At 50.7% G+C, this 13,640-nt stretch overlaps 3 protein-coding genes and 2 non-coding genes across 5 annotated transcripts; 3 read left to right on the top strand and 2 right to left on the bottom strand.

Moving 5' to 3' along the window:
• Positions 1-44: 44 nt before the first annotated feature.
• Positions 45-117, bottom strand: DL89DRAFT_t27. The gene has a single exon. It is a non-coding gene; the product is annotated as a tRNA-Lys (tRNA).
• A 232-nt stretch (positions 118-349) lies between these two features.
• DL89DRAFT_291577 (uncharacterized protein) lies at positions 350-2,014 on the top strand (the record flags this gene model as incomplete). The annotated part of the gene is made up of 1 exon (XM_040890212.1): positions 350-2,014. One exon carries the CDS (start codon positions 350-352, stop codon positions 2,012-2,014), a length of 1,665 nt encoding a protein of 554 aa, XP_040745833.1.
• Positions 2,015-5,460: 3,446 nt separating this feature from the next.
• DL89DRAFT_256038 (uncharacterized protein) lies at positions 5,461-6,714 on the top strand (the record flags this gene model as incomplete). The annotated part of the gene is made up of 1 exon (XM_040885405.1): positions 5,461-6,714. One exon carries the CDS (start codon positions 5,461-5,463, stop codon positions 6,712-6,714), a length of 1,254 nt encoding a protein of 417 aa, XP_040745832.1.
• A 1,849-nt stretch (positions 6,715-8,563) lies between these two features.
• DL89DRAFT_t26 lies at positions 8,564-8,634 on the bottom strand. Its single transcript has one exon. It is a non-coding gene; the product is annotated as a tRNA-Gly (tRNA).
• Positions 8,635-9,879: 1,245 nt separating this feature from the next.
• On the top strand, positions 9,880-12,261 carry DL89DRAFT_312388 (uncharacterized protein; the record flags this gene model as incomplete). Its single annotated transcript, XM_040890992.1, has 3 exons — positions 9,880-10,777; positions 10,846-12,083; positions 12,139-12,261. The coding sequence occupies 3 exons, from the start codon at positions 9,880-9,882 to the stop codon at positions 12,259-12,261; spliced, it is 2,259 nt and encodes a 752-aa protein (XP_040745831.1).
• Between the last annotated feature and the right edge of the window lie 1,379 nt (positions 12,262-13,640).

Genomic DNA, 13,640 nt, shown 5'->3' with positions numbered 1-13,640 from the left:
GATTGATCCCGTTTTTTTTGCAAAAAGGAGAATGGCAAAAGAGCAGCCCGACGGGGGGGTCGAACCCCCAACCTTGAGATTAAGAGTCTCACGCTCTGCCGATTGAGCTAGCCGGGCATCTCTTCTTCGCTCCTCTTAGCGCAGTAATCTTTTTGCACTCTTTCGCCGCCGCAACGCACTGTTTGCCGCCCTGAGTACGCCCGGATTACGCCCTGAGTACGCCCAGTACCGCCCAGTACCGCCCAGTACCGCCCAACAGCCACACCACCAACCGCAACTGCACCCGCCAGCGCCATAGCGCTTCACCTGTTACGCATAAATTTCAAATTTATTTGGAATTTGTGAAGAAATGGCGAACTACGTTCCCCTCGTTGCCTCTGGCAACGCACCAACCCAGCTCGCAACCGCGAATGACCCGGCTGCGACCAGCGTTCCCACGGCGCATCATCCCCACCATGGTGGAGCTGCTGCGCAAACGCCCCAAACGGCTGTCACGGCCAATGCAGTGGCGCCACGGCCTGCGGGATTCTCGCCAGATCTGCAACCAGTGCAGCTGCTGGCAGCAGTAGTGCCAGACGAAGAATGGGCGGCTCTTGGCATCACCAGCGGTGGCCATGCGGACCACGCCGCCGCTGTGCCAGGGACTGCCCCACCGCGCAGGCAGCTCTCCTATGCCGAGGCAGTAGGAGGCCACAAGCGCCCACGCGCGCCCCGAGGACGCAGCACCGGCCAGGGCGCAAGCCAAGGCCCACCAGCGCCCCGACGCCCATCACGTCAGATGGAGGCCGAGAAGGCTGAGTATGCACCGCTGCTCAACTCGGCAACCATCTACGTGCCAATTGCGAGCACGAACCCCGACCGTGCAACGCTGATTGAGAACCAGGTTTTTGCGGCTCTAGGCCGCCCGACGGTGCCACCGTCGCACCGCAACTACCCGATATTCTCTTTCACACGCACGGCAGAGAAGATCGGCGTCACCCTGATGAGCCTGGACGACGCCATCACCATCGCTAAGCACCCATTCCGGCTTGGCAACCAGGAGCTGCAGTGGACATCGGCAATGGGCGTGATCCATCACGTAGCCATTGCCCACGTCCCAGCAACGCTGCCCTACAGAATCCGCGCAGCACTCAGGCCCTACGGCCAAGTTTCCCACCTGGAGCCGGTCCTCATCAACCAGCGCCACTACGGAGACTGGGAGTTCCTACTCCATGTCCCCAACGGGAAGACGCTGCCTGCATCTTTCAAGATGCACAAGCATCCGCTCCCAATCCCTCTCCTGCGGGGTGATTATGCCACCATGGCATGCCCACGATGCAAGGAGATCAACCCTGAGCAGTGCCACTGCCCAGGCCCTCAGTGCCATCGCGCCCGCTCCCAGCGCCATAGCGCTAACCACAACAACCAAGCTGAGGCACTAGTTGCAGCCACCCCAGCTGCACAGACCCACGAGCCCTCCCCCGACCTGGATGTGCAAATGAGTGAGCATGCCATCGCACAATCGGCAGACCAGCCACGCAACTCTAATGGCCGACCAGTTTCGATCTCACCAGCCATCCTTATGGCTGAGGCATCGCCAAATGCACAAATGGCATCCCTCCCAACCACACCTTCTACACAGCAGGCCCCATCAACGCCAACCAGGGCAACTCCCCCAGAAGGCCTTGCTGACTTCCCGCCATATGGGCCACAGCTGCCCCACGGCACAAGTGTGCCAACCACTGCCAGCGAGTTTGAGCGCATCCTCTACGAAGATGACCACAGCTCAGCCGCATCATTCAGCAGCCAATCAGTTTGCTCATATAGTGAGCAATTCGGCTTTGAAGATGACGAGGACAGCGAGCAACCCTATGCCGCCCCAGCAGAACCCCTCCCTGAGGGACTGCAGATCATAGAGGACAGCGCATCTGATTCCTCTGATGCTCCACTAAGCCGCAGACTACGATCCCACACAAAGAAGGCCCGCCACACATCCCCACAGTTGGACAAGCAGGGCGCTGCAAGTGCTCACTAGAACACTAGCACCAAACTGCTAACAACTGGAACTGTTTCTGAATGTCAGCTCGAGAAATTCGAGAAGATATGTTAGAGACCATTGGCAAACGACCTACCTCTTCACGACCTTCAACGGGCTCTATGGCTAATGCCCCATTAGCCAGAGGCCCACCACCACCCCCAAACATCCTTGCCGCTGCCTTTGTGCCTGATGAACACAACGATAGTGACAATGAGGATCCACAAGAACAGGAGCCTTCGGGCACTGACTCGCCATACCCAGATTCACCAGCCTGGGCTGAACTACCAGTCCCTGAACCACCATCCCTCCACCCACTCTCCCTCCCACGCCTCTGTATTGCCTCAGCAAACATGCAAGGTGCAATGAGTAATGAGCGGAAATTGCTTGAGTTTGAACAACTCGCAAAAGACAATGCTGTGAACATCGTGTTCATCCAGGAGTTCCAAGGTGTATTTGACCCATCTACACGCCTACGGGGAGCATTCAATGGCTTTTGTCTGCTCAGCACCTGCCCCTACTACTACACGATCTGATGGTCGCCCTGCCCACTATGACACAGTCATTCTGACAGCCAAAGCACTTGGTGCTGTAGAGCTGCAGACACCATTCTCATCACCACGAGCAACATTCCTCACTATCCCCTCACTGCGCCTGTTGTTAATCAACATACATGGCCCTTTTGGACAGGAAACTGATGACTTCCACTTCCATATAGCGACTGCAGCCAGCATGTTCCAGGAACATGGCTGGACACTGCTTATTGGTGGCGATTTCAATATTGCCCCAACATACAGAGACCGCCTACATGCCAATGATGATGAGCGCAATTTCCACATCATTCCCATGTATAACCTCTACAACAACACTGTGGATATCCTTGACTTTCAGTGCCAACGCATATCAGCAGCACCTGCCAATGCCACAACTGGGCCACTGGTGATGACTTCACCTACAACCACAATCATGGTGGGTACATATCTCGTCTAGATCTGTTTCTGGTACCCCTCGAATGGGCTTTGCGATGGAACACAGAGTACATCGCCGCTCTACCAGTGGCAGATCATAAGACGATAATACTCACCATTGATTCTGTGACTCCTGAGCCTAAGCGCACACACCGACCATACCGTCTGGACCCTGCCAAACTCAATATTGACACCAATATTGAGTTTGTCAACAAGAAATTTGACATGTTCCTCAGCAACATCCCTGAAACGCCCAGAGAGATACTGCCAGCATACATGCAAGTCCTGGCTGACATACTTGACCACTTTCGCAAGGAGGACTACCAACGAGATCGTGGCAAGCACCGTAGCATGCGCTCTAAGTTTCGCCAATTTGCCAACTTGGCAAACCAGGCACGTGTGGCAAACTCCAGTGCAGCAGCTAAGGCACTTCATAGCCAAATGGCAGCTATTGAAGAGGAGGCCAAGGCACTATATGTGACCATGGCTGACCATGTCGCTGACCGCTGCAAAAATACCTGGCTTCGTAAAGGAGATCGGCGAAACACATGGAACTACCAGCGCACCAGAAATGCCATCAACCCACCATCCTCAACAACAATCACTGCCCTACGGGATGCCAATACTGGCAACATTGTGGAGGACTGTACTATGATCCCTGAAGTTGCCAGACAATTCTACATGGACATGTACAAGTGCACCCAACCAGCAGCCCAAGATGTGGATCATCTGCTAGATCTACACAAGCAATATGTGGATGCTCGACCAGCAAAACAAATTGCAGAGGCAACAGCAATGGTGGGTGAGTTGATCACCTTAGCACAGGTCACTGAGGCATGTCAAGAGTGCAAGCCGCAAACGTGCTCCTGGGCCCAATGGCATACCAGTAGAGCTGTACATCAAGTGTGCTAAAGCATGCGAAGCCTCTGTGGCATATTGCAAATTGCATCTTGGCTGATGCATCCCTAGTCACTGAGCAGTTCACTGCTGGTCGAATTGTGATATTGTTCAAGAAGAAGGACCCACTGGACCTACAGTACTTACTAGGCCCATCTCTCTCTTGAACTCTGACCTCAAGGTCATCACAAGTATACTGGCCCGACGCATTGGCCATGCAGTCCAGCACCACATCTCACCAGAGCAAACAGCAATTGTTCCTGGCCGCAGGATGTCTGATGCTATCCACAATGTAATGTGTGTGATGCACCATCTCAAGAGACAAGAGCACCCCTCTGCAGTCATTATGTTCCTTGACCAGGCCAAGGCATATGACCATGTGGCACATGTCACTCTCTTCCGCCTACTGCGTGAGAACTACAGGCTCCCTCAAAAGGTCACCAACCTCATCGAGGCACTGTACAGCACTGCATCCTCCTCTGTCATGATCAACGGCATTGACTCAGCACCATTTCCAGTGCAAAATGGTGTTCGACAAGGGGATGCACTATCATGCATACTATTTGTCATGGTCATGGAGCTGCTAGGGTGTGCACTGTGTGAACATGTCCCACACACATGTTTCCCCTACACTGAACCTTGCATCAGGCCCAACGCTATTCTCACACTCCTATGTACATGGATGACACAGCAGTTGTTATCAAGCATGCCCACGACTACCAAAAACTGCAGTATGCTCTCAACAGATACTGCAAGGGCACAAATGCCTTGTTCAACGTTGAGAAGACTGAGGCAATTCTAATTGGGCATAGCAGCTATGATGCTGAGAGCCCATCGGCCGAATTACCAGTCAAACCAGTACCAATTGGCACCCCTGTGCGCTATCCTTGGAGCATACCTAGGCACTGGTCCTAGAGGTACAGGATCTGGTCAATAGCTCCTATATCACGCATCTCGGTGAGAGCTGCAAAAGCAGTGTGCAAACACACCACACTCAGAGGCCGTGCTTTTGCAATCACCACATTTGCCCACCCCCTTCTACATTTCGCCTACTCGGTTTACCCCATTCCAGATGCAAGATATTGGGAAACTGAAACAGCGGGTCTCTGGCATTCTGTGGGGGCCGTACCCGACCATACCTCAATCGAGACTCTGCTTACGCAACCGGCAAAAAGTGGGGGCCTGGGATTTACATCCCTCCATGCAATTTACCGAGCAGTTGTGCTACGAGAGGCAGGCCAAGCAATGGCTGCTTTTGAGTGCATTATCAATGCCCAAGCCACATCGCAGCCGATACCAGAGGACAATTCCAGTTTGGGCACAGATACTACTGTCAGACTGGCAATACTGACCGAGTCGACCTCCCGGGCAACAGTGGCGCACTAAAGCCATTGAGGGCAATGCGCGACCATATCTGGTGCTTCCTCCAGAACCCTTTCCTCCAGAGACACCGCCGCATCAACCTTCGAGATAAGGTCTGGCCAATATACTGGCAATCGATCTACAAACGATTAGTGCATGCGAAATCGACACATCCAGATCCGCCTAGACCCCACCGTGGCACACAGCAACTTGGCCAATATGCCAATCATCGGCACCAGCATAGCCCCCATCCAGAGTGCCCACTGGTACCAGGTCCACAAGTTCTACAAATGGATTCATGACCAGAATGCTCGTGCATCGCCAAATATGCCAACAACCCCTCCACTTTTCTCAATAGGCATTATTGAGTCATTCTCCAAATGGCTCAAGTCTGAGTACCATGGCTCGTCAGCCAAAGCACGACAAGCAGCAGCAGATCTTGCAGAAAACTTGGGCCTAATCCAGCAGCAAATCCAGCAGCAAGAAGAACAGCGCACAGCAAACCCCCAGGCAGCAGCGTTAAAGCCATACCTGGCAAGCCTGTTCGTCAACAGCCAGCCAACAAAGCCAGAGCACAACCACTACTTCAGCCGGTGGTCTAGGACCACACACACAACCCAACACCTCCTACGCACAGACTCCCCAATTCCATTCCCAGAACCCGCACACCAGGTCCCCACATTGGCCTTCCCAAAAATCCCCAAAACAATGCCATGGTCAATTGTGGCCAGAGTCAATGCCCCACCACAAGCCCGCGCTACGCTACACTGGCTCCATGTAGATCGCCTGCCCCGCCGATACCACCAAGACTCCCCAAAGCAGTGCCGCTGTGGAGCTACAGAAACCCCACAGCACCTGGCAGGTGCATGCCCACTCACAGCCCACTATCGGGACCAGGTTCTCCCCAAATACGTAGCTGTGGGCCAAGCCCTAGTGCCAAATGTCCTTGCTGAGGTAGCTGAGTCAATGGAAAGAGCCCACAGCACCGGGATCCAAGATGTGGACATCTACGAATTGCCAATCACAAGACCACGCCCCCCAAATCGGCTCCCTTTCCCATTCCCACCCACACAGATCTCCCCAGGACACTGGCTAGTGTCACCAGCACTCCGCTGGACAGCCTTTACACTGCCACAGATCAGGGACAACTCGCGCATAGCCCGAGAATTCCAACAGCTCTGGGAGCTTGGTACAAGCCTGCTCATTTACTTCCTGGCTATTGCACGCCATGATGAAGCCTACACAGATACTGTGTGGTCCACAGCCCGGTTCACCAGTGCATACAATGGAGAGTTTACCAAATATGCACTTGCATTTCTCCCACCCGACTCTTTCCTTCGCAGCTATCTCAACCAGCTTAAACTTGCGGTTCCGACTACGAGCCAAAGGCAATCTGATCTCGATGATCACGATCAAGACCACATCGGATCACAAATATCAGAAAACTCGCCCCGATCATGCAGACCACCGTAATGGACAATCGCAGCCCTGTAACCGGGATTTTGGAACCTCTGAGTGCACGGATTTCTCCCTTTAAATTACCTCTTTATTATCTTAGCAGCATTTGGCGGCTTTTCCATTAGGACCTCCATCTAAGATACAAATAAATGCTCTTTCACCATGAGCTAGCCGGGCTGAATCACCGAATCTGGACCAGGATCTGAACCGAATCCGCTCTGAGTTCTACCTCAAATGAAGCAGTGTCATTCGCACGCACACACGCTGTATCCCCTCGTGTACAACATGACCACGACGAGGTCCGCACATCTAAGTAACAACTGCGAGCAATCTATCCAGGTTTCTCACTGTTGGATGGAGAACAAACGTTATTAACATACGCACAGGCCAGGAACCAAAACATACAGAGAAGGGTACCCACTGGGAGTTCTCAGTCTGAAGTATACTTGTGACTTACAACTCCCCAAGCTGGGTCAAAGTTCAATAAAACATACAACAACGCAAAGAAAAACAAAAGAGAATAATCAGGAGGAGAGAAGTAAAATACTGTTTGGCCTTTGCTTCCTTAGTAGACATACCCATGCATTCCCTCCCTCGTCAATGCCACTGCGGCCTAGACCCAGCACCCTAAACCGGTTTCTGGTGCCGCCTGTCACTACAGCAGTGCGTGCCCATTATGCGCATATTAATTTCTTTGTTTTTGTTTCCTCACACAATCCACACCGCCCCCGTCCCACCCCTCCCCTCATCCATCTAGGGAATCCTGTCCTGGTGCTGCCTATCAAATTGTGAAAATCGCGGTGGCGAATCACAGATCACAGACACAACACATTCATAACCTAACCCAATCAAACCTGGGTTGCAGGAGAGACGATTCACACACCCCTTAGCTTTTTGCTCATTTTCTCTCTAGCCAATTCCTTCACACACCCCGCACTCCCAAGCCTCTGACTCCTGTTTTTGCTGCCTCCTTGTGTTTTTAAAGGGATTATGGATACTCCCTTTTTGCTTCATCTACGGCAACCGAGGCAGCCACTGGCTTATACATGCGCTTACTTCAGTAAGCAAATAACATGCTCAATCCTCCCAGGTAGGGCGCAACTCACTATTCAAGATTATGCGATGTTTATAACTTCGTGCTTACGATGAACCTCCTCCTATATTGACCGACAGTATTGCAAGTCTGATCCCATAAAATGATGTACTTTGCAATCTAACTGGTTTGTCTCTGTCTCTCTGTGCTTGCTCCTCGATGTGTCTGCATATATAAGCAACATCTATGAATGGATGCTATTGAGTCATCATGGCTATATCGGTTATGGTGCCACTCACTAGCATTTTGTTAAGCTTGGCCATGAGCAAACAAAAACACTGATAGTAGTAGGTCTACTTGACTAGTGAGTCTATTATATGCAGAAACCCGCATACTACCCCTATGATGCAGACATCAGAAACTCACAATAATGCCAAAGCCAACATTCATTCTTACTGACGAAACACATACAATGTATGTTCATAATTGCAAGGATAGGAATAGGTGAAGTATGTGTTCCTTCGAGGAACCAGTGCGTCGGCAACTTTTGTCTCTTTGTATTTCTGCTCTTGTTTTCCTAATATACAGTTCATGCAAACTAGCATCATCTGATTCCTGCCTTGTGATACAACCAACATCCTTTTAGCCTAGCAGTGCAATTGAGACCACACCAGCCACTATTTGGAAAAGAGACGACGGCCAAGATGGTTGATGTCAAGGGAGTCACAATAGCCAAAACAAACCAGACTGTTTGCTAGAGCAAAAAGTTCAGCGAGAGCGGTGAGCAGCCACCCACTCAAAACAGGAATGGACGAGTGAGCAAAAGAGAAGTGCGTCCGCCGGGAATCGAACCCGGGTCTACTCCGTGGCAGGGAGCAATCATACCTCTGGACCACAGACGCTTTAGTCGCCGATTCAGAGCCATTCAGCCAACCAACTTCTGATCAGTGGCCTCTTAATTTCTTACTCAAACTTATTTGTTGCTGTGGATCCGTGCACCGCATGTACAGGAGTCCTGTCGCGGTGCTGTACCAGATCCTCGCTGTGGACGACTAGTGGCTCAGAATCCGAATATCCAGCTAGCACCAGGACAATTGGGTCCATCCCCCAAGTAAGACCTGCCTATATGTCTGTTTAGTCCTGCGCCACTGACAGACTTATCCTGTTATCCTAATTGTCCTAATTGTCCTAACCGGCTTCACTCTTTCTATATTTCTTTTGTGCGCTAGGGAGCACCAGGTTTAGCACTGAGCTGACAGATACATATGCCCTTGCACCATGGCTTCACCGCCTTAGGTGGAGGTAGTTGCATTAGTAAATGGATAGTAGATGAGCGGGTGAGTGCATGTAGGAGGTCATTCACAATCACTAAACTAGGTAAAAAATATTTAGAACTTGTAAAACTTTTTATTCTTTTATTTTTTTATGCTTCTACGAAACCCCCATCGGCATCCTGAAAAATTTCAGTTGATACACAATTAACATGCTTCTACTGAGATAGAGACTGGGTCACAAGAAATCAACTGAAACTTTTCAGGATGCCGATAGGGGTTTCATAGAAGCGCCCTTTGTTGTATTTTGTTTATTTATTAATCTAGTTGCTAATATCTTTTTGGCCATTAGTAAATATTCAGATTTTTAAAATATTTACCTACTGCTAGTAATTGATTTATAATTCGTAAATTAGTTATTCTGATAAAAGATATTTAGTTTCTTTAAACTTTCTTAGGAATGGCCTCTGTAAGGGGTAGATTCAATAGCTTGTCACACACCCCTTAGTGCTATCTTGATCAAGGATTGTAATGTAGCAAAAAAAATTGGAAATCTTATTCTTAATACATGCCATATGTGATCTTTCAAAGGTAGGTGCTTAGTGTGTTGCGCGCCCGATGCGGCTGTCCCTGACATCGACATGTTAGCCGAATCAGGTGACAGAAATCCAGGCGCCAATGAGAGCCCCGCTACAGCCTACGATATGGAGGTAGAGTCTAGCCTCTGATAAGTTGCACAGATGGCCGTATTGAAAACACCCCTGCGCAACTCGTCTATTCCCTTTTCTCTCTTTTCTTCAGTATTAAATATACCTTTAAAAACCCCTACACAGTCGACCGACACAACAAATTTATTTAATACTCTACTTATATAAAATGTCAGAAAACGACAATGCGCAGGGCACGGGTATACAGTCAGATACGTTTTACGCAGACCCATTGCCAAGTACCTCGTATGACGTCCTCGCGGATAGCCATACTGCAGGGGAAAATAGCATGAATCAGGGTGGATCTGCCGACAGCACTACAAGAGTGCTTGACCCGGCCGCGATCCAGACCCAGGCTGCAATTCAAGTCAGCATACAGAAGATCATTGCTGGTATAGAGCCATTCTCTGGTGACCCTGCTGGGCCAACTACTGTGATGTGGCTGAACACGGTGGATAAGAATCTGGCGCTTTTCGCTACGACTGATATCTCCAAGGAGGTGATTGTCGCATACGTGCAGAAGCGGCTTACTGGACAAGCTGAGGCGATTATGCATGGCTATGAGTTTACCAGCCGCTCGACTCTTGGACAAGCTCTGAGAACAGCCTTTCCTGAGTCAATATTTATTGATGATGCTCGAGCCAAAATGGACAATATGGCAACGTTCGAGAACCTGCTAGCCGAAAGTATTCGGGCTGAAGGTCTCAAGCTATTGCGCCATGCAGGCGTCAACAATACGCACACCACGATGCTCGCCAGAACACTAGCTGAGATGGACAGATATGCATGGGTCGATACGCGGCTAAAGCCAGAGGAAGCAACGATTGACAACATCGATGACGCACTCAAGGCTTTTGAGCGTAGTGTTTCTATTCGCCGAGCTGCTGGTGTAGCTAAGAACCCCAAAGCGACGATACTGGGGAAAGCCAGGACTTCCAGCGATGAGCACAAAAAGGCAATGCCTGAGAGCGATGAAGCGTCCGATACATCCAAGCGTAAGCAGCGCAAGCAGCGTCAGCGCAATAAGGACCGTGAACGGATCAAGATTCTTGAGGAGAAAATTGCGAGTATGGAGTTATCAATGGCAGCGAAACCAAAACCCGCAACTACTCGCCCTAGCCACCCAAAAGCGTAGGCGGCTCTCAAGGCCAGCAATGCTCTGAGTCAGCATCATATGTAGTTGGAGCAATTTCAAATACATCTGTTGCAACCATAGCTAACCATGAGAGCCGCCCAACAGGCAAAGAGGTATGGAGCAGGGGCTGGAGAAAAGTTGATGGCGTGTCGCTAAACGGCCAACAAGCCAAGGCTATTGCTGATGAAGGCTCAGAGGTAGCGATAATTACCAAGGATGCAGCTACGCGACTACACTTGTTAACTTGGACGCGGGATGCACCAGTGCTGATGCCTATCTGGGGAAATGCACATGGGCATAAATCCATAGGCCGTGCGTATGGCACAGTGAGCATTAAGCATGGCCCTGAAACCCGCATCTGCATGGTTGTAGTTGATCTGCCCAATGTGCCTTGGGATCTGCTGCTGAACAAGTCCACATTGGACGCACTTGATGTGCAACTGATGACACCTGCAGCACGCCGTCGCATTGAGGCTCGCCAACGTGAGCAAAAGCGTAAGAGGCAGGAGGTAGCGGAAATCGTGTACGACGACTCTGAGACTGACACCGGTATTGACAGCGAGCATACTCTGGTTGACGACGATAACGACGATAACGACGATGGCGGTGCTGCTTATGACGAAACGTTTGAGCCCAAAACCAAAGCCAAAAAGATCGATTCAATTCCGATTGATACATTGGACAAGTCGAAAAACACTATTCAGCGCGGGATGCGTGTTAAGCTCGGTTTACCGCCGCAGTTCTTCAGCTTTGAGCGCGATGAGGAGTTTACCCGACTTGATGCCTTATACCCACCAGTCGACGAGGAAAATCTCTTGGGTCGCCTGAATGATCAGTGTCCGACGACTGCCTTGAAGCATCGTCTGGTAGATATCCTGATGAAGCACAACCCAGTTATTCGTGAGTATCCATCAGGATGCCCACCTCCGGCTGCGGTCGCGCCGATTGTACCACCTATGGTACCCGATGCACGCCCAATACATGTGCTGCAACATTCTCAGAGTGACAGTGCTTTAGAAGCCATTGATTCATTTGCCGCGACTCGTCTGCAATATGGCATCGACTATCCAAGTACGACGCATGCTCAGGCACCAGTATTCACGCGGCCAAAGCCCAATACTACTGCTCGCCGTGTTTTGCTTGATGACTCTGCAAACAACGAGCTGAACATGGTATCGACGGGATTGCAGCTAGCACGACCATACGATGTGTTGGCGTTCTTACGGGATGCACGAATCGTAAGCTCACTGGATTTGGCTTCGTTCTTCACGACTATCCGCTTGGATCCATCAGTGCGCCATTTTTGGGCCTACGATGCACATGTTCATGGCCACGTCGAAACTGCCAGACTGGTACAAGGCAATTCTGAATCACCAGCCATTGCACAGTCGTTCATCGAGTGGGTTATGTCGTTAGTGCCAGCCTTGAATGACAAGATGATCATGTACATCGACAACATCTACTTGAAGACTACCGACGATGACTACGACAAACATCTGCTTGATTTGGATGATTTGCTCAGTGCGCTCGAATCGGCGAATCTGCTCGTCAACATGAGTAAATCAGTCTTGGTCGCTATCGACGATGTTGAAATTCTTGGATATCTGTGGAGCGCTGACCGGTCATGGGCAATTCCTGATCATCGAGTAGCAACACTGGCCGATTTACCAATGCCAACGACTAAGGCTGGGATTCGACAGCTCTGTGGTGGTGTAACGGCAATATAACGGCACCTACCTCATGCGCAGCATTTGCTCGCTCCATTCCACGTCTATACCGGCACCAAACGCCTGACTAAAAACGTGTTGAGGGGGCTAGAGCCTGCCTGGCATGTGCTAAAAGAAGCACTGCTAGATGTAAACGCTCTGTATGTTCCACCACCAGGAGCCCCATTAGTGCTACGCACGGATGCATCGGAACTTGGTATGGGTGTTGTACTGCTAGCACAACGCTCACCAGGTGATGCGGATGATCTTGTTCCAGTTGGTTACTTTTCGCGCAAATTCGATGGTCTCAAAGGTCAGCGTCCTCCAGGATGGCGAGAATGCGCGGCAATTGTTGAGGCAGCCAAATATTTCTATCCATACCTGGATGGTTGTGCGAACCTCAGCATACAAACTGATGCGACTGTAGCACATGCATTGTTCCGCCACAAAACTGAGAGCGACGCTGATGACTATTCCAATTTCCAGATTGAGTTGTCGCGGCTTGGAATCAAACACTCTATGCTGGAGCACCGCCCTGGAGTACAGCAAGAGACAGCTGACTGGCTGTCCAGAGACATCGTGCCTGCAGTAGGCAAGAATGATGGTGAGATTGTCGAACCAGTCCACTATGTTTTCGGTGCCATTCGGACACGAAATGACGAGAATTACAGCGAGGACAGATTCAACGAGGAGGAAGAGGAGGAGGAAGAGGCAGACGGAGATAACGAAGAACGCGATAGTGAAGAACTGGCCACTGTGATGAGACCAGTCTATGATGCCTTGCCGGGCTTACCTCGACCATCTGCGTATCTCGAGTGCCAGCATACTGACGACTTTTTGATGATGGTGCGCAGCTTGTGTGAACGACGGGAGGTCACAACAGATCCAGCCAATATGCCTGATTTGGATGAAGCCGTTGGGTTCCAGCTGCAAGATGGCATTTTGATGCACTTTGCTGACCTGGGCGGTTTACGCGAAAACGATCTGTGGTTACCGGTTTTGAGCAGACATGCAGCGTTCGAGTACATACAGGCAGCACACATAGCTTTAGCACATCCGCGCTACCAGCGCATGTATAACTATGTGCGG

Source organism: Linderina pennispora (genome assembly GCF_002104995.1).
Source record: "Linderina pennispora strain ATCC 12442 chromosome Unknown DL89scaffold_3, whole genome shotgun sequence".
NCBI lineage: Eukaryota > Fungi > Kickxellomycota > Kickxellomycetes > Kickxellales > Kickxellaceae > Linderina > Linderina pennispora.
The sequence above is the reverse complement of the archived record's forward strand: the minus strand, read 5'-3'. Positions and strand labels throughout refer to the sequence as shown.